A 19,279-nucleotide genomic window follows, 5' to 3' on the forward strand; every position below is an offset into this window, starting at 1 on the left:
CCCACCAAGGAGGCAGGGCAAAACACCTGTCTTAGGCAAGGGAAGTATACAAGAGGCAGCACCCTACCAGCCCCATTGCTTCTGCCACCTTGCAAAACACTCCTCCCTCTCACCAAGGGCGGAGAAGAGGAGATACAAGGCCCTTGAGCAGGGATGACAAACAGGAATGCCTTGCGGAACACTCCCACCACTTGCTGAGTTCAGTGAAACAAGGGAGCATTCTGGCATGTGATGGAATTGTGCATAGGACTAGAAGCCTTAGGTGTACATCCAAATAATGAACCCATTATTTAGGGTTTGGGGTAAGAAGTTGCTAGGGGTCTCCAACACAACTTACCTATCTCCAGACTAGAGATGGTTTCTAGATCTGTAACACTATTGGCTTCCAATATTGCTTGTGGCAGCTTTAGCGTGGAGGGAAGCAAATCTCTAGGAAGTGAAAAAGAAACGAATAAATATATTCAAAGCTGCATGTGGCTTGGTTAGGAATAAAAGCTGCTTGGTTAGTTCTGCATTATTTCATTTCTTATTCTAGACAGATGCAGTGCTTCGAAATAATTTACAATAATTTCAATGGAAACGCATTTACAATAAGTTTATATTCTGAATCATAGAGTGGGAAGTGGCCCTCAAGCAGAGATGGGGGAGAAAGTCCACCTGTGTCCCAAGGCTCTTCAGCCACACTTTGACATATAAGCCAGGCCCGGGTTCCTGTTACTGCTCTCCTAGACAAACCATGAGCCATAAACCATAGGGCCTTGCTTACAGCTCATGGTTTCCCAAGAGAGCTAGACTACAAGTCTAGGTTTGGGCGACAAGCTAGGTCAAACTTTGGCTTAGCTCAGTGTGACACGGCAGCAAAACAACCAGGAAGGAGTTAGGGATGTCAGAGAATACCAAGGAAAACAGAAATGGAGCAGTATTTGCTGTTTGCCTATGTGCTCCATGTCCAGAATGGAAATCAACCCAGAGAACATGTAATTGATTACGTTTCATGTTTTTTCTTGACTTTGAAATGACATAATGACAAGGTAACTTCGGTAATTAATTTATGGAAGTTATGTACTTTTACCACAGCCGCCAGCAAGTCGAATACCATAGTTTCGGGTAGAAGACGAAGTGCAGCAGAATGGAAACAGCTCTGCATGCGATAAATACAGGGCAAAGCAGAAAACAATAGCTTCTTTACCTCCTACCAAGAGTGAAGCAGCCGCAAGCTCTTCTCTGGGAGCCCACACATTTGCACTGAGAAATTATTTGGCTTGGAGTGTCGTGCGAATGAGACTCAGATCAAGATAGAACAAGCCATCAGCATATTTCCTGCAGGTGAGTTGGTTGTAAAGAGGCACAGGAGGGTAATCCAACTGAAGCAGGCTCTGATGTGGCCTTTGATGACCTGCATTTGTCTCCTGGGATCCTTCCCACAGGAGAGTTCATAGTACTGGTCCTGTGAGATGGCGAGGGTGGGGTGGAGAGGAAGTCTGGCTCTTTTTATCGCTAACCCAAAGTCAATTATAATTCTTTTAAAAACAGCTTGGAACAGCTGAGTTTCAAATAGCTCGCTTGGCTTGTAGTTTCTCTGCACCGCAGGAAATCATTCTTTCACATGACTGGCACGAGTGCTGAACAAACTGCCTGCTTTGACAGATCCCAGGATGGCTAAGAGATGAACTCATGATGGCCTTTCCTCTCCCCTTCAGCTACTGTTGGCCTTAACTAGGGATGAGGGAGAAACTAAGTCCAATTCTCATTTAAGGGTGAATATTCCTAATTCACGAACTCAAACACAGACGTCTTTTGAAAATTTTCACTTCTCCAACTCTTTCAGTGTGGTTCTCCAGCCAAGTAATGTATACAAAAATGCACATCTTAAAGTAAAATGTGCACTAAAATGCCTGTATTGGTGAAAGAAACAATAAAAGGCCCCCTTACTGTATTAGGAAAAAAATGCATTGCAAAAATGTTTGAATTAGGCAAGATGGCATACAAAAATGTACACATGGAGAAAAATCCACACTAAAATGCTGCTGAAGTTTCAGGGAGACTTAAAAAAACAACAACTGGCAAACTGGTGTGTAAATGTGGAGAACAGAGCACTGGAAAAATGATAAACTGAGAGAAGTCAAAACTGAAATATTCACCTATCCTTAGTCTTAACATTAACCACACAATCTTTTGTTTAGCAAGTACTCTCATGGGGGCAGATGGGGCTTGTCAGCCTGGGAAGGTAGCCCATCTAGGAGAAGGAAAACTCTGTTCCTAAACCTCCACTGCCCTGTGGGATACTTTCAGGAGAAGGTAAAGCTTAGGAGTAAACCCTACACAATTCCGGGGTGGAGTCCCTAGGGTGGTTGGGTGGTGCCTTGTACACCTCCTTCCGGCGACTCCTGCAGCCAAGCTGGTGCCAAGCATATGGCTCTGCTTTCCTTTGGACCACATCAATCAGTAAGGCTAAGGAGAAGGTCTTGTAACCTGGGCAGCCCAGGACCTCCATACACCCTGCCCAGGCTTTTGTCCCAGGGAGGTCCCTTCAGTGCTGCTAACACAGCAGTTTGACTTCACCCCCAGAGGCACACTCCATTGTCATTTGAGAAAAACAGATGATGACAACAACAACAACTCCCATTGACAGGCAATTTTACTTACCACAGATATTCCCAAGGCTAGCCAGAACACTTGATTTCAGAAGACACTTACTTATTTGAAGGACTCAATTTTCCCTCACTCCTTCCCCTACCTCCTTTCTTTTGTTCTTTTGAAAATCCATACATAAATTTGGACGTCACTTTTACTGAGTGTGTGTTAAAAATTAATTTGCCAATCAGCCTCTCCCCCACCAATTGAAAGCATTCTGTATGCCCTTGAATATTTTTAAAATCAGGACCTCCTATACCCCTGCTGGTCACTGAGCAATTGTACATTGTACATTGTCCAAACTAAGAGGAACTCGTGCCCACACTAAGTCTCCCCATTGATGTTTAGTTAGAGACTTGAGAACTGATGTCACTACCCTCAGAGTTTTTCCCACCCCTTGCAAGAAGCAGCCAACAAAGTCGCATAACGGCAAGGAAACAGAGGGCAATGACATCACACGACTTAGTTGAGATTCCTGCATTGCAGAGGTTTGGACTAGATGACTCTTAGGGACCCTTCCAACTCTACAATTCTGCAATTCTATGTTATTTAGCATTATGAGGAAGAGTGGCAGCAGCTCTTGTGTTCACCGAAACATGCTATCAGTGTGGTGTACAGATATAACCAATAACAACAACATCAATGAGAAGCTTTTCTTCATAATTTACCTTCTCACATTCACATACACAAGGGAGTGAATATGCAGTGACAGCTTTCTGGTTTTGTTCAGTTGCAAAACACATTTATTTATAAAAGATTTATATGCTAACCTCTTGCAAAATATCAGGGCAGTATGCAACGATATATAGACACACACACCATTAGAAGTACCTCAGCAGAATCATTAAAAGAATGGCTCCTCAAGAAAGTTTTTAACAACTGCATAGACCTGTTGGGATAAATAAGTCTTCAAGATGTCCCCACAGCCAAAAGCAAGGATGCCTGTTAAGAGATGCAAATGTTATGCAAATGTGCCCTTTTTGATTGCTGCCCTTTTTGTCCTCTCTTTTTGGCGATGCGTAAGTAAGCACCCAATTTGATGGGCTATATTGTCCTAGAATCTCCCCATTGAACATTCCCATATGTGAACAGAGACACCATAATCGGAAAACATAAATCCAACTTACCTACTGACACAGTAGAATGCAATCAGTTTGAAGATATCTTCAAACACGAGAAAGGACCCTTCCAAATACAGTACTGATTGAGAAATAAGAGAGGAAAAAATCAGGGACTTTTCAGTATAAATCAGGAAGCTGATGAATCCTCAAGGAATGAGCACGTGAACGTTTCATATTTGAACTAGAAAGCATTGCAAAACACTCATTCACATGGCAAAATGTTAATCTAAATTTTATACATTTTTATAAGATACGGTACAGCGAAATTAGCAAGGAACAGTGAAGGAACTAAAGATATACAGTTTATTTAAAGAAATATTTCACTCTGGTTCATCTCCTAAACTCAGTTCTGCTTTCCCAGTTGTCAGAGGCAGCATTTTAAAAACGGTTTCGTATTGTGTCATGACCATTCCACAGACCTAGTATCACATACAAAAGGTCTTGTGGAAGTAGCTTCCTGCTATGCAATTAATTCTCAAGCCACCTAGCACCAAGAGACCAGCTTTCCACAACATATTTCATGTACTGTTCATGAATTTCTCTGAAGGGAGATATTGGTGGAGTCGCCAAGCTGCAGGCATAGCATTGCCATCTTTCTATAGGTAAAGGATCAATGCTGAGTACACCTGCATAAGAGGAAGAAATCAATGGGAGAAGCTTCCCCGCAAAATGCACCTTCATACTGGCAAACAATTTAACCTGTTCACTTCTGCATTTTATATGACTGCTGAATTAAAGAATTAACAGGTGATAAACAGGTGATCAGGTACAGCAACTGAGTCCCTTTCTCAAAGTGGAGGGGCTTGCTGCGGTCTCTCAATCATTTTGGTTGCCCAAGGGCACCAGTTTTCTCTCATAATAAGCAAAGCATTATAGTGGTTGCATCCATTGCTCCCCTCTCTCTTTCATTCTCTACCTCTCCTCCTGCCCTCCACTCTCCCTAACACATTACTTGCGAAGGTCAGTTCATTCAAATTTCCTTTCATGAACACAATGTAAGTTTCAAAACAAAAAGTAAAACAGACTGTCTTCACACCAGCTACATGACAGCTCTGCCAGGGTGTTTTCACACACACAAAGTGGCTTTTGCAATACAAATATAAAAATCAGGCACTGGCTAGAATGCAGATTGGATTTATAAATAGCTCTCTTCCACTTTCCACCTGACTTTAAGAACATTTGCAGATGAGCGCAAATAGTACAAGAGGGGCTAGAAAGTGCTTTTAGTTTCATATGTGTAAAAAAAATGCCATTCAAAGCTTTTTTTAAGCCTGAGAAATATTAATGTCCTAGACAATGACTTCAATGGCAAGGTATTATATGTAATAGGAGCAGCAAAATGACCATCTCAAAACCTCAAAACATTATTTATTGATTAACTAACTAACTAACTAACTAACTAACTAACTAACTACAGGAGGGACTTTTTGAGTGTGTGTTTTAAAACTTTTTTCCTGGATATCAGCTTAATTATTAGTAGAAAATGATTAGCATACATAGTTCAGTTTTTGTTTCCTGTTCACCTCACTGATGTGGGGGCAGGGTGCAGTTTGCAATTGTCTGCTGGAAAGTATCTAGAAGATATTACTGATGGGTGGTTATATAAATGTTAACATCAACAAGAACAAGTAAAAGAGTCTTGAGGCATCTTAAAGGTTAACCAATTCACAGACTCAAGACGAAAAGCATGAAGTAAAACCTTAGATGGCAGGGGAATCCCTGTGAGTCAACTTTGACAGGTAGGGGGGATCGTCCACTGATCAGGTGGCCTACCAGTCACCTAATATCATCCTGACATTGAATGATTGGCACCTGGGTAGTCCCACCCACTTGTCGAAGTTGGCCCATGGGGATGTGGGGAGATAAAGCTCTGGCCCACCAAGCCAAAAAGGTTCTTCAATCCTGAACTAGCATGTTGCAATGAGAGAGAGGGAGGGAGGGAGGGAGGGAGGGAGGGAGGGGGGGTCATAGAAATATAGAGTTGGAAGGGACCACGAGGGAAATCTTGTTCAATCCTCTGCAATGCAAGAATGTCAACATGCAGTCCCCCAACCAATTTGAAACCATACTGGACTCTGCTTAGCTTTGCAAATGTGCTAGCAGTTTTATTGCTGCATCACTATCACCCTTCAAGTTAGCTGAGAGGGTGGGAGACTGGTGGAAATCTCTTAGCTTTGACACCAACACACGGCACCTTCAGGCAGAAGCAGCTTGCTGGCAAGGACAGAGCTGTATGCCAGCTTCCAGTTAGCTGGGTCCCTATAGCTCACCAGGAGCAGGAGGGGTGAGGTGGCAGCAGGTGCACCAAGTTGGGCCCAACATTGGGGTGCCGTCATGCATGCATGACATCTCACACACACACACCCTCCCCAAGTCTGGCCAGGCCTGCTGGGACGTGTGGGTGTCCCTTTGAGGAAGTGATTGCAGTGGGGAGCGGGGAGAGTGAAAAGCGCTCTCCACACCTCCCGCCCCCACCCAGTGTTCACTGGAGGCGGTGTGGAATGGTGGCCCCTCAATATTGGAGGGCTCACCCCCTGCCTACAAATATTGAGGCCCCTTCCACCCCTATAGCAGGCACCCCTGAGTGGCAGAGCAGTCAGCCAATCTAGGCCTTCTGCCACTGCATTTGCATAACCCTGCCCCTTTCTCCCCAGTAAGCAACAAAGACCCACCTGCCAGGAAGCTAGTGTAGCAGCACCACCCCATGTGTCAAACTGCTTCTGCCCTAAGGCACACTCTACTACTGTACTGCCTACTGCTGAGGTCTACTTGCCCTGGGCCGACCTATTTAAATAATTTTTCAATGGTAGGAGTGACCATTTTAACTCCCCAGAGAGATGCTGATGCAAGGTACACCTGTTTTCACTGCCACCTGTTGCTCTCAGGTAAGCCTGCCCGCTATTTTTTTCTTCTACTTAACTGAAGAAAAATTCTGGAGAACTCACAAGCTTGCTCACTATTTTTGGTGGTTAGGTTGGTCCTGCCAAAAGGTATAGCGCTGCTTCGGTGTCCACACATTTCCTCATCAATAATATGTGAATTCTGAGAAACACCTACACTACTTGGGCACAAGGCAAGCAAAGCCTTTTGTTCCAAAGAAAACAGAACAGAAAGAAGGAAATTGTGCCTACTTACAAGAGGGAGATTTTCTTTCCTTTCCTCAGGAAGTTTCACCTTAGAGAAAGTGATTAAAGTTTAAAATGAAAACTCCTTTGTGTTTTCTGGCTGCCTCAAGAACTGCTTCAAGTTTTCTTTCAAATAACCCGGGGCAGAGTTCCCATCAACTCTGACATTTTCAGGACAGTATGGAAAATCCCTATTTTACTTTGAATAAAAAAAACCGACTCTTCTCAGACTCTGGAAATACTCTGATTATATATCTTATTTTTACAGAAAGCAAACTACCCTAGGATACAAAGTGGTCCCCAGCCTGCCAGGCCAACCCAACCAATGGAAATAATGTGGGGGGCCACTCAGGTATCTGGTGATGTGGTGTGCGGGGGGCAGCAGTGAGATGTTGGAGGACAAAGCTCTATGTGACACATGGACTTAATCTGCACTTCCTAAAACAATGTGTGAACCGAAATGCAGCTAACCTATTGGTACTGTTCAAGTCACAAGGATGTCTTTTTGTGCAGTAGAATTTTTACCCCTCTCTTATCCCTCCATGAGCCCTACACCCTCCCCCAATTTGCTTCAGAGGGTTGGGGAAAACCTCAGAACAGATTTAGGGATGGGTGCAAGGTGGGGGAAAATTTAGTTGTGTAAGCAGAAATCCTTGCACAGACACAATGAGGGAGTTAGTGCTACACTCGATTCCTCCCTTTGAAATTCACACTTGTCTTAATCATATGATGATGCAGCATGCAGACTTTTTTTTAAAAAAAAGTGTACAAAACTGGGTTTATTATGGGAAATTGCAAAATGTGTATATCATGCACAACTGCGTAGAAAAATGTGTAGATTAAGGGAAATTGAAACTAAAATGCTGATGAATCTTCATGAAGTTTTTTTAAAAAAGCACAAACTGATGTGGAAATGTGGAGAACTGTGAAAATGAGAAAACTCAAGAAACTGAAAAGGAAATTTGTCCGTCCCATAGTAACACTAAAATGCTGATTAATTTTCATGAAGACTTTAAATAAAATAACGAACTGATGCAGAAATGTGGGGAACTGAACTTATAATGGGGGGGAGAGAATGAAAATCTGAGAGAAACCAAAATGGAGAGATTAGTTCATAACTAGCCAAATGTAGGGTAGCAATATGTCCTATTTTGCAGGAAACAGGCCCTTGTTTGAAGAGGATCTCTACCTGAACAGCTGTCTGATCCAAGCACAGCTTGCAGAACGACGAGAAAGGAGAGCAGAGGCCTTGAAGTTGCCCATCAACAGAAAGCACTTAAACATCAGGTTGAACAGGCACATGAGTCCCCTGATCACAGTCTTGTCGACTCTGATGAGATGCATTGCATTTCTCAGTTTATAGCTTGTACAAATCTTGAGTCCTCTTTCTTGGTGACGCGCAAGCAGCCATGAATCACCACCCCTGCCTTACAAAACTGCCTGAGCAACACTTCCCCTTAAACCTTTGACACCCACCCCTCGCGAACCACTTTGCAAGCGAAATAGTCCCCTGTACATTCATCTGAACAAAAAGCAACCATCTTACAACTCAGTGTTTGCAACGACATAAACGAAACGCAAAGTGGTAGAAAGCCCTATTCCTTTGCAGGTTGTCCAATCTTGTTCTTTGTTTCAGACAACAAAATTTACTGGGCTGGCCCTGCCCGGCCCCCAAGAGGAAAATATGTAGACTTCTCTACTAGCTGGAGACAAACTGATACAGGACAGTCTCTCCCGCACAACAGAACTCAGGGCGGTACACACAGGCTTCCCCCCCCCCCCGTTAGATCCTCACAACCAGGGCTGCCCCCCAACTTGTTGTTACCTGACAAAGAGTCCAAATGACACCCCCCCCGGTTGAGAATTTTTTGCCTGGCTAGTTGTCCTTGAGCTCAAATAATGACACTTGCTTGCCTGGATAGAAGATATAGAGGGGTGTCAAGTGTGCGTTGAAAGTAGCATACTGCACAAAGGTAACATTCAGGGGCGGCACACCCTGTTTCACTGCCTGAGGCAAAATAGGAATGTGTTGCCCTGCCCCACTGAAGCCTCTCTTATCTGGGATGTGTAGCAGCACCTGCAAAGTGGTGATGTTGACCGTGGGTTCTGGTGAGATATTGTGAGTCCTTGCTGAAATCTCACGAGATCTCATACCTCATGGGATTTTGGACAAGGTTTTGTTAGATTTTTGGCAAGATCTCCTTGGTGCTTCTGCCCGTGCTGCTTCTCCTGTAGCAAAGGCAGGGCACCTGCAGAAGGGCCTGTTCTTGAGCTTCCCCCCACCTGAGGCAGCTGCCTCACCCAGCCTCATGGGTGAGCCGGCCCTGACAACATTTAAACTCATTGTTCTTCTGACCCTGCCCAACACTGGCATGTGAGCTGCAGAAGTTTGCCCAGAAGAGATGTGCCCCTCGGACTGAAAAATCTTCCCCACACGTTTGTAAGCATGCCATGGCTGTGGGGGAAAGAAATGGTAATTGTGTGCTTCACAACTGAAGTAATGCTGGTGGCCATCTCAGGGGGTGGGGGTGGGCCATGCACTATGGAGTCCCGGGCTTCAGCTGCCCCAATCCCTTCACCATGCTTCATGGCAGGACAGCCCCTGTGCCCAGCAACCCTAAGACAGAGAAATAGTGACCTTTAAATTGCTGTGAGAATACCCGTATACCCAAAGTTGCAGTCCAGCACTCTATCCAGCCTGTGATACAGGATTTGGCCCCTGTTAGCATTGCTTTGGGGACGCGGGTGGCATTGTGGGTTAAACCACAGAGCCTAGGGTTTGCGGATCAGAAGGTCGCGGTTCGAATCCCCCGGACAGGATGAGCTCCCGTTGCTCGGTCCCTGCTCTTGCCAACCTAGCAGTTCGAAAGCACATCAAAGGGCAAGTAGATAAATAGGTACTGCTCCGGCGGGAAGGTAAACGGTGTTTCTGTGCGCTGCTCTGGTTCGCCAGAATGCTTAGTCATGCTGGCCACATGACCCGGAAGCTGTACGCCAACTCCCTCGGCCAGTAAAGGGAGATGAGCGCCGCAACCCCGGAGTCGGTCACGACTGGACCTAATGGTCAGGGGTCCCTTTACTAGCACTGCTTGGAGTCTGTGCCACTACAAACCATTATCAGGAATGCTTTGTTTGAAAGTTACTTCAGTCTGAACAGGCACATTTCCCGGCTATAAAACTTTGCTCTCCTCTGCCTTTGTTTACACTAGTGAATAGTTCTGACCTTAATAATGACATTTGTTTGAGAATCCCAAGGTCAATGGAAGGAATCATGCTTTAGCTCAGCTAAATCCTTTGCTCTCCATGTTTAATCCATGTGTACAGTTAGTCTGAAGCCAATTAACTTTGCTAAAGCTTAGTTACTTTTTTTAAAATAATGATTTAAACTGCAGGAAGTCTATCAGATTGCCCTGGCATGCAGGCACTACCAATGTTATTGTCTTCTTAGAAAAAAAATATATGAGAGAGAATTTCTCTTCTTTTTAATAAAAGGTATACAGATAATTCACGAGTAGATACGACAAGGTGGGCAACTTACCCTGAATGAGGAAGGAAATCAGAGGCACGACCCTGAGTTTGCTCTGGTGTGCTGCGGTCAAAGTTACTAAATATGGAGAACGGACAGAGATACTTGAGCTAAAAATAGAATGAGTCACCATGACCGGAATGCAACATCCCAGAGGCTCCAAGGATCATCCTGCATGTCTGTGGTGACATCTTCCGTACACTGAATGGGATTGAATTTTGGAAATCAAACGTTGTCTTCCTGCCACTTCTCCAAGGTACTTAACTCTTTGCTGTCACTGGTCAGAAGGTAGCATTGATGTCGACAGGATACTACTTTGGAACTCGCTCTGCAACCATTCATTTAGCTGGGATCAAAGGCATTTGATTCCTCCTTTACCAAAACTGCCTCCTTCAGCAGCCTTTTCATCTAGCTGAATCAAAGGAAGAGATAGGTTGGCAAAGTCGACGATCTCGGGGTGAGGAATCAATCTGCTCAGGATCCAGTACCATTTAGCTCTGGGCCTCCACAACTGTCTCCATCTGCACCTATTTCACACATTTGAAGTGAAGGGGAGCGGTTACAGGCAGCAAGGCTTCCTCCATTAGCCTGGCTAGGACCTGTTGCTATTTGGCACCTGCCCTCCTGGAAATTTTATTTCTATATTTCTTTGTTTATTTGTATACCGATTTTCGTTATATACTGAATACAAAGCGGTTTCTGATACACTACGTGAAAGACCAGATCATTAAAATGCATAGAATCCAGTAATTAACAGTTTGACAGTGATAATAAAATTAATACTGAGGTACAGAACAGCCCCCGCACAAAAAATAAGAATAATACCTCATCTGTAGCCAAGGCAACCAAATTTGCTTCTTCTCTTGAGACCGGCCCTATCACTGGTTGGGTGAGGCTGCTGTTTACAGGCAGCTGGTTTGGGGTGCCGTGAAAAGGTAGCAAATTGTTACATTATTTAATGATTGCTGTGTTTTTGCTTCCAGAGAGGGGCACGTGTGGAGTTTCCTGCCTTGGGTGCCAACATACCTTGGCTAGCCTTAGGTATTATGTACCTTGAGCCTTGAATCGCAGGAGGCGATGTCTCGGGATAGCACACATGTCATCAATTATAATCCATTATTTTAACTGTGAAGTGCCTTGAGCTCATCAGCAGAAAGAAGGTACAGTGGTACCTCAGGTTACAGACGCTTCAGGTTACATACGCTTCAGGTTACAGACTCCGCTAACCCATAAATAGTACCTCGGGTTAAGAACTTTGCTTCAGGATGAGAACAGAAATCGTGCTCCGGCGGCGTGGCGGCAGCGGGAGGCCCCATTCGCTAAAGTGGTGCTTCAGGTTAAGAACAGTTTCAGGTTAAGCACAGACCTCTGGAACGAATTAAGTTCTTAACCCGAGGTACCACTGTACATAAAACATGGCAAATAAATACAGTGGTACCTCGGGTTAAGTATTTAATTCGTTCCAGAGGTCCGTTCTTAACCTGAAACTGTTCTTAACCTGAAGCACCACTTTAGCTAATGGGGCCTCCCGCTGCAGCCGTGCCACCAGAGCACGTTTTCTGTTCTCATCCTGAAGCAAAGTTCTTAACCCGAGGTACTATTTCTGGGTTAGCGGAATCTGTAACCTGAAGCGTATGTAACCTGAAGCGTATGTAACCCGAGGTACCACTGTACAGTATGTACGAACGGTGCAGAGCTTTTTGGAGAAGCAGCAGGAGGGAAGCACGGAATACACATGTAACAAACAACCCCTAGGGGCAATTCTATTACTGGCATTGTGTTGCAATTAGTTTATGCAACATTTCATTAAATCTTTTGCCGTGGAACGGAAGATTTCAAAGCGCACAGTATCTGTGGGTTAAATGACGCCTGCCACAAACAACACCGAACTCCCGGGAGTTCCCAAACTGATGCAGGATTAAGCCGGAGCAAAATGGTCTCTTCAGTCAAACGAATAAAGCTGCCTTTTGCCTACCTCTGCCTAGTTATTCCCTTCAATTCCCTCATTAGCTTCTGTATGAATAATGCATGGATGCCACTCGAGATAGTTTCATAGCTCCTCAATTGTTCAAGCTAATTTAACACTCTCTGAATCATGATATGCCATAAAGCCCATGAATATTCCCCAAGCACTTCTGCGGCTTGAGCAGTTTGCAGTGCCAGATATTCAAAGAAATGTATGCACGCTGGTTGCTTGCTGCTTCTTTTTAACCTTTCCAAAAGCAGCAGCAGCGAGGCAAACGCCACCAGCTTGCAATGCTGCTTATCAGAAAATGAGCTCAAGCTCTCCAGGGGGCATCAGGGTAAAACGTAACTCTCATTTTATTTTATTTTATTTTTCAGGGAGGGGATGCGGGAGGCTGTGAAGTTCAGATGGCTAACTACTGTGAAAAGTATATATGTGTTTAAAGCGTTTGACCTCTCTTTGGCACAACTCATTACCCCCGTGAATGGAGTTTCTGAGAACATTCTGCTGGAGAAATTTCATCACCAAGAGGGCCATTGTGTGCCAGGCTGCTTGGAGCACAGGGCATTGTATTTTGAAGGCTGTGGTACTCCAGGGTAGCCATTAGCATCTGAATTCACTTAATAACCTTATCAGCAGGAACTGTGAAGGCCGGCATGCGGTGGTGGCTTATGTAACTAGAAGGTCTATGTTGGAAAACTGCCAGTAGTGTAATTAATGAGGGGCACACATCCCACTTCAAAAATCACATAAGTAAAATGCCTTCTCCCCATATAAGCAAGCAGATCATCCAGCTGGTGTAGTTTTATACAGTTTTTCAAGGATGCCCTGTCTAAGGTTACAAGGATCCTTGGAGCTCCAGGTGGTCACTTATCTTCAGAGATGCCTGCTTCATCTAAGCATCTCTATTTGTAAATATAAAGTTTCCACATGTTCTATCCTTCCTCCTCTCCCTTTCTCTTCACTTGTTTCACCACTGGGCCAACAGCCATAGACCCTTCCCTCTTTCTTCCCCTTTCCTCATCCCACCCTAGTTCCTCAGCCATCATAGAGGTAGGGCAACATCCTTCTTTTCTTCCCTTCCTCCCCTCCTCCTCCTTTAGTGAAGTTCGTCCTTGCACTTTCCTCACTCTCCTTCCATCCTAGTCTGCCATCCCTCTCCTCCATATCCTCCCCGATGAGATATGCCTTTAAAGCTTCCAGATGTTGTGTTTTATCCAGCAGCTGTGGTGTACTTAATGGTGTGGGCCTCATGCACCCCAACTCCTGTCTGGAATGTTTTGTTGGCCGGGCTGTGGTGTCACATGGAAGCAGCCCACACCAGATGTGCTCCTTTCCTCACTGTCCCTGATTCAAACTTTGGCTCTATAATTAACATTTTATTTTGGACATTTGTCTGACCCAGCAAAGCAATTCCAATGTGGAATTCATGACCTCAAGACATAGTGATGGCCATTATCTTCTACAGCTGTGGAAAAGGATCAGACAAAATCACTGAGGATAGGTTATTACATTAGCCATGAGAGGTAAACTAGACTCTGCAAGGGCAGTATAACTCCACAAAGTAGATACTTGAGGACAAGGAAGACAGGAAGGCCATCCAATTCGTGTGAATGCCAAGAAGGAACAGGAACAGGAAACCTGTGCCCCTCCAGAGGCTGTTGGACTCCAACTCCCATCAGACTTGATTACTGGCCATGCTGACAGGGGCTGATGGGAGTTGGAGTCCAACAACCTCCAGAGGGTCACTTACTGTCCACCATTAATGTAGTATTACTGGCATGTTGCAGACTACACTTGCTAACAACAGCAGCAGCAACAGTTTGAGGGGGCCCTTCAGCTTTCTGCAGTAAGAAAAGAAATACAAAAAAAGCACTATGAAGGAACAAGAATGGATGACATCATCGTATGGCCGCTGTAATGGTTGTAAGGGGTTACTTGTGCGTAAGGTGCCTGCTAGTTGTGTCCGATTGTTTCAAAACTCAGGAATAAACTTCACCATGCCTTGGCTGACAGCCCACACTCCGTGGCCGGTCAGTCGCTTGCAGAATCTGTCAGTGGGCGTTTCTTGAACCTTTTCCAGCATAAGAGCTGTTTGACCCCAAGTCTCCTCCTATTTTCCCTGCGTGGAACTCGTCTGCGCAAGTAAGGGGAAGGCAGGGGTGTGCCAGCGCTCTCTCCACTAGTCTCTGATGCAGGGTCTTGGAGACCAGTCTCCAATTCCTCCATCTCCCTCCCTTCTCTACTGGTGTCGCGCTGAATTCCTTCCCCCCTGCTGGTCCCCTCTCCGGCATCGCTCTGGAGCCCTGCCTCCGCCTCTCGCTCTGATGTCAGTTCCCTGACAGCCGCCTTGCAAAATGCTAATTCCAACTCGAACGCCCAGTGCGTAAGCAGTCAGAAAAGTTGTTTGTGGCTCAAAGGGACTCTCACTGAGGCAAAGGAAACTGCCAGTGTGGAATCTTGGCAACTGGTTAGATAAAAAGAATGGGGAGGAACACTTGTATTTAATGGAGGTCATCAACAGGAAGCCCAGCAGGAGGTGGAGACATAACATGTTTGGTGTTTTGAGAAGACACTGATATGAAATGTGTTAATGAGACAATGATAAGAGTATGGAAAAACCACAGGGAAACTCTTTCCTAAGGCTTGGGCTCTCCTTGGCTGGAGGCATTCAAAGCAGCAGCTGGACATCTGTGGTTTCCAGCAATTGGTATCCATAATTATGCTGCTTCTGGACAGTGATGGTAGAACATAACCATCAGGGTTAGTAGCCACTGAGAACCTTATGTTCAGCAAATCTGTCTAATCCCTACTTTAAAGCCATCCAAGTTGGTGGCCATCCCTACTTTTTGTGGGCGTGCATTCCATAGTTCGGGACGCAGGTGGCGCTGTGGGTTAAAGCCTCAGCGCCTAGGACTTGCCGATCGAAAGGTCGGCGGTTCGAATCCCTGCGGCGGGGTGCGCTCCCGCTGCTCGGTCCCAGCACCTGCCAACCTAGCAGTTCGAAAGCACCTCCGGGTGCAAGTAGATAAATAGGGACCACTTACCAGTGGGAAGGTAAACGGCGTTTCCGTGTGCGGCTCTGGCTCGCCAGAGCAGCAATGTCACGCTGGCCACGTGACCCGGAAGTGTCTCCGGACAGCGCTGGCCCCTGGCCTCTTAAGTGAGATGGGCGCACAACCCCAGAGTCTGTCAAGACTGGCCCGTACGGGCAGGGGTACCTTTACCTTTACCTTATTCCATAGTTCACCTATGCACTTTGTGAAGAAGCACTTTCTTTTGCCTGTCCTGAATCTTAATGAAGATCATAATGAAGAGACACACACATTTGCATTGAAAATGATCTAGGTGCAGGTATATTGTGGATAGGGTGCAAAATAGTTTGGTGGAGAAATAAGTTTCAAAACTCAGGAATAAACTTACATGATTTTTCTTCTTTAATCCTGTATTCTGAAATGTCAGAAGCCTCCACCAGGGCTGGGAAATGAACTGAGAGAAGCAGATTTTTCAGGTTCTCATCTTTCCGAACTATGAATATCTAACCAGAGAAAAGAGGGTGCGTGAAATGATATCATGCAACAACAACAAAAAGGGGTCATTCAAGTATGACCTGTTCAGTAGTCATTATATCAGAACTGGGTCAAGATTTATGTACCTTTTATTTAAGAACATAAAAGGTCCCTGCTGGACCAGACCAAAGGTCTAGAGTAGACCAATGTTCTGTTTCCATAGCAGCCAACCAGATGCTTATAGGAAGCCTACAAAAAGGATCTGAGCCCAATAGCCCTCTCTCAACAACTGATATTCAGATACATGCTTTTACCGATCCTGTAGGTAAAATGCCATTCATAGCCTCCACTAATTTCTCTAATCCTCTTTCAAAGCAGTTGGTGGCCATTACTACATCATACATCAGAAAAATACACAGTTTAACTATGCACGGTGTGAAGACACTGTCTTGAATCTCCCAGTGCTCAACTTCATTGTATAACCCCAGGGTCTGGTATTTTGGGAGACTGAGAAAAAGAACCGTATCCGTTTTCTCCACACTATGTGCAATGCCATGTTATAAATGGCTGTCATGTGCAAGTAAAAAGCTCTCAGTGTTGTCATCTTTCTTCATAGGGTGTTGCCCCAGCTCATTGATCATGTCGATTACGCTTTTCTGCACCTTTGCCAGCTCTACAATATGCTTTTTTTTTAGAATGGACTCTGATTCATAGAATCATAGAATTGGAAGAGACCACAAGGGCCATCGAATCCAACCCCCTGCCAAGCAGGAAACACCATCAGAGCACTCCTGACATATGGTTGTCAAGCCTCTGCTTAAAGACCTCCAAAGAAGGAGACACCACCACACTCCTTGGCAGCAAATTCCACTGTCGAACAGCTCTTACTGTCAGGAGGTTCTTCATAATGTTTAGGTGCAATCTTCTTTCTTGTAGTTTGGATCCATTGCTCCGTGTCCGCTTCTCTGAAGCAGCAGAAAACAACCTTTCTCCCTCCTCTATGTGACATCCTTTTATATATTTGAACATGGCTATCATATCACCCCTTAACCTCCTCTTCTCCAGGCTAAACATGCCCAGCTCCCTTAGCCGTTCCTCATAAGGCATAGTTTCCAGGCCTTTGACGATTTTGATTAGGAATGCTGTTAAGGGATGGGCCTGGGTTTTGGGGGCACTGGGTCCTGGATCTCCTCCCCATTTTCGTCACTGTTAAAACTAAAAAACGAACACACCCTTTACTTTTAGGACACCTCTGCCTGTGAGAGTCAGCCTATGCATCTTAAGTGATAAATTAACATGCACATTTTATGTATGGGCCTCCCCTGGCTATGATGTCCTTTTCTGAAAATAGGAAACCAGACTATATACAAGGAAACAGGGAAAACTGTGGTCCCCCAGATGTTATTGGACCAGATCTCCCATCACTCCTGACCACTGGCATTCCTGGGTCAGGCTGATGAGAGTCAGAGTCCCACAGCATCTAAAGGGCCACAGGGCCAAAGTATCCCCACCCATGCTATACACAATACACCAGATAAAATCGCCACCTCTGATTTATATACAGTATTGGCATAATGGTACTAGCTCTCTTATTCTCAGCCTGTTTCCTAATGCCATAGAATCATAGAATTAGTCTTTCTTTCACTGCCTCTCCACACCAGAGTTGATGGTTTCAGTAGGACTCTGCCATATGTCCAGAACTTCTGACTGTCAAGTCCTGGAGCCAAACAACACCAGGTTGGATAGATGGCTATCATTTAAATACATTTCTCTGCTGCTAAAGAAAGGCCACTAGACTATAATCAGAGCACAGGTGGGGGAGAAATTTGGATTTGTTTGCATTTTAATGGGATCCTACCTAATCAGCACTTCCTGAAACAATCCACAAATTGAAAAGTAGCTGTCCCTCTAAATTCCCACATTTCCAAATTTTGCAGTACAGTTTTCCAAGAAGAAGAAGAAGAAGAAGAAGAAGTGTGTACAGAATGCATATATTAAGGGAAAGTACAAATAAAAATAAATTTGTTAGTGCACTATCCCACAAAACGTCCGATAACAGTCTAAAATAGTGAAATCAGTGGGGAGAGGAAAAAAGCTGCAAAATACACCAAGAAAACAGAAACTTTTTAGGGGCAGGAAATCTGTTGCCCTTCAGATGTTGTTGGATCCCAGATTTCATCACTCCTGTCCATTGGACATACTGGCTGGGGCTGATGGGAGTTGGAGTTCAACAACGTTTGGAGTATAGCACATTGGCTTCCCATGATCTAAGTCTGCATGTCATCTCCCTCAAGAACCACAAAACAGTATTCTTCAGAGAAAGTGTAGACATACCCCTACGGGCTCCTTGCAGAGTATTTGGACAGCTTTTTCCTGGCTGATGCTCAACTGAAGCCAAACTGGGCATGTCTTGATGAGCTTCTCAAGGACACTGATGCCTGGTGGGGGACAGCAATGTCTTGGGGTAATTGGCTTGCCCAGATGGTTCTCATCTTCCACTTCTTCACTGGTGTCTGTGACAAGTCTGCAAGAAGACACAAGCAAATCCCCTGTGAGGCGGCTGCAGCAACTTGACTGGGACAGAGAAGTGTGAATTGAAAGACCCTCAGAAAACACAGGGCAGAGCAGCTTATGTCAGATCCAACTAACCTGCTTCCCTTGATTACTTCACTGAATGTGTTGGGAATCCTAAGACGTTTGTGCAGCCATTCCTTGCCCTACAAGGACCCATCTCATCTATTTGGGTTTCTAGCATTTGATTTCCCTACTACTATGGCTACAAAAGAAGTTCCAGTAAATGCAACATGAAATGTCAAACAAGAACTAGTAACTCTTTTCCTTTATTATATGTAATATCAGCCTTGTTTGTAATACATCTTGTTTGTAAAACATCTGAAAGCAGACCTGTTTAGGAAAGACTATTGTATTTTAATATTCTGTTGGAAGCTGCCCACAGTGACTGAGGAAACCCAACTAAGTAGGCGGGGTATAAATAATAAATAATAATAATAGTTGTTGTTGTTGCTGTTGTTATTATTATTATACTGTTTGGTCAACGTTTATTGATCATTACAGATGTTCCTAATACCAATTTAGGAAGCTTGATTATATATGTATCTATGTTTGTTTACTGTTTATATAACTGCATTAATATCAGATAAGATTCAGTATTATTCAACAGGAATTAAATATAATAGTTAAAGAATAACTGTCATATAATTAAATAACAATTAAATATATGATGGACTTTAATTATGGAAAAGCTGCAGAATACCTTCACCCAGACAGGTGAACATCAACCAGACCTCTATTTTATCATATTGAATTCCATTGGCTGAACTTTATTTTGCGCATGTACACACATGCACAAAACACATACATTTCAGCAATTTATTCTT

At 44.4% G+C, this 19,279-nt stretch overlaps 1 protein-coding gene across 6 annotated transcripts in view; it reads right to left on the minus strand.

Annotated features, from left to right (window-relative positions):
* Positions 1-19,279, minus strand: part of RIN3 (Ras and Rab interactor 3) — a 77,167-nt gene that overhangs the window by 31,169 nt on the left and 26,719 nt on the right. For 3 of the 6 annotated variants that reach the window (XR_014562521.1, XM_083732482.1, XM_083732480.1), the window contains exons 2-5: positions 18,216-18,405; positions 15,796-15,910; positions 3,762-3,834; positions 338-429 (exon numbers count right to left, since the gene is read on the minus strand). Coding sequence is in view for 4 of the 6 variants with exons in the window: in XM_083732482.1 (XP_083588608.1) it covers positions 338-429; positions 3,762-3,834; positions 15,796-15,910; positions 18,216-18,405 (470 nt within the window). In the remaining 2 variants the exon portion in view is untranslated. Of the gene's footprint in view, positions 1-337; positions 430-3,761; positions 3,835-10,418; positions 10,548-15,795; positions 15,911-18,215; positions 18,406-19,279 lie in introns of those variants that run through there. The other 3 variants (XR_014562522.1, XM_083732481.1, XM_083732483.1) reach the window with 1 other exon arrangement.

The sequence above is a fragment of the Podarcis gaigeae genome (genome assembly GCF_964106915.1).
Source record: "Podarcis gaigeae genome assembly, chromosome: 1".
Classification (NCBI taxonomy): domain Eukaryota; kingdom Metazoa; phylum Chordata; class Lepidosauria; order Squamata; family Lacertidae; genus Podarcis; species Podarcis gaigeae.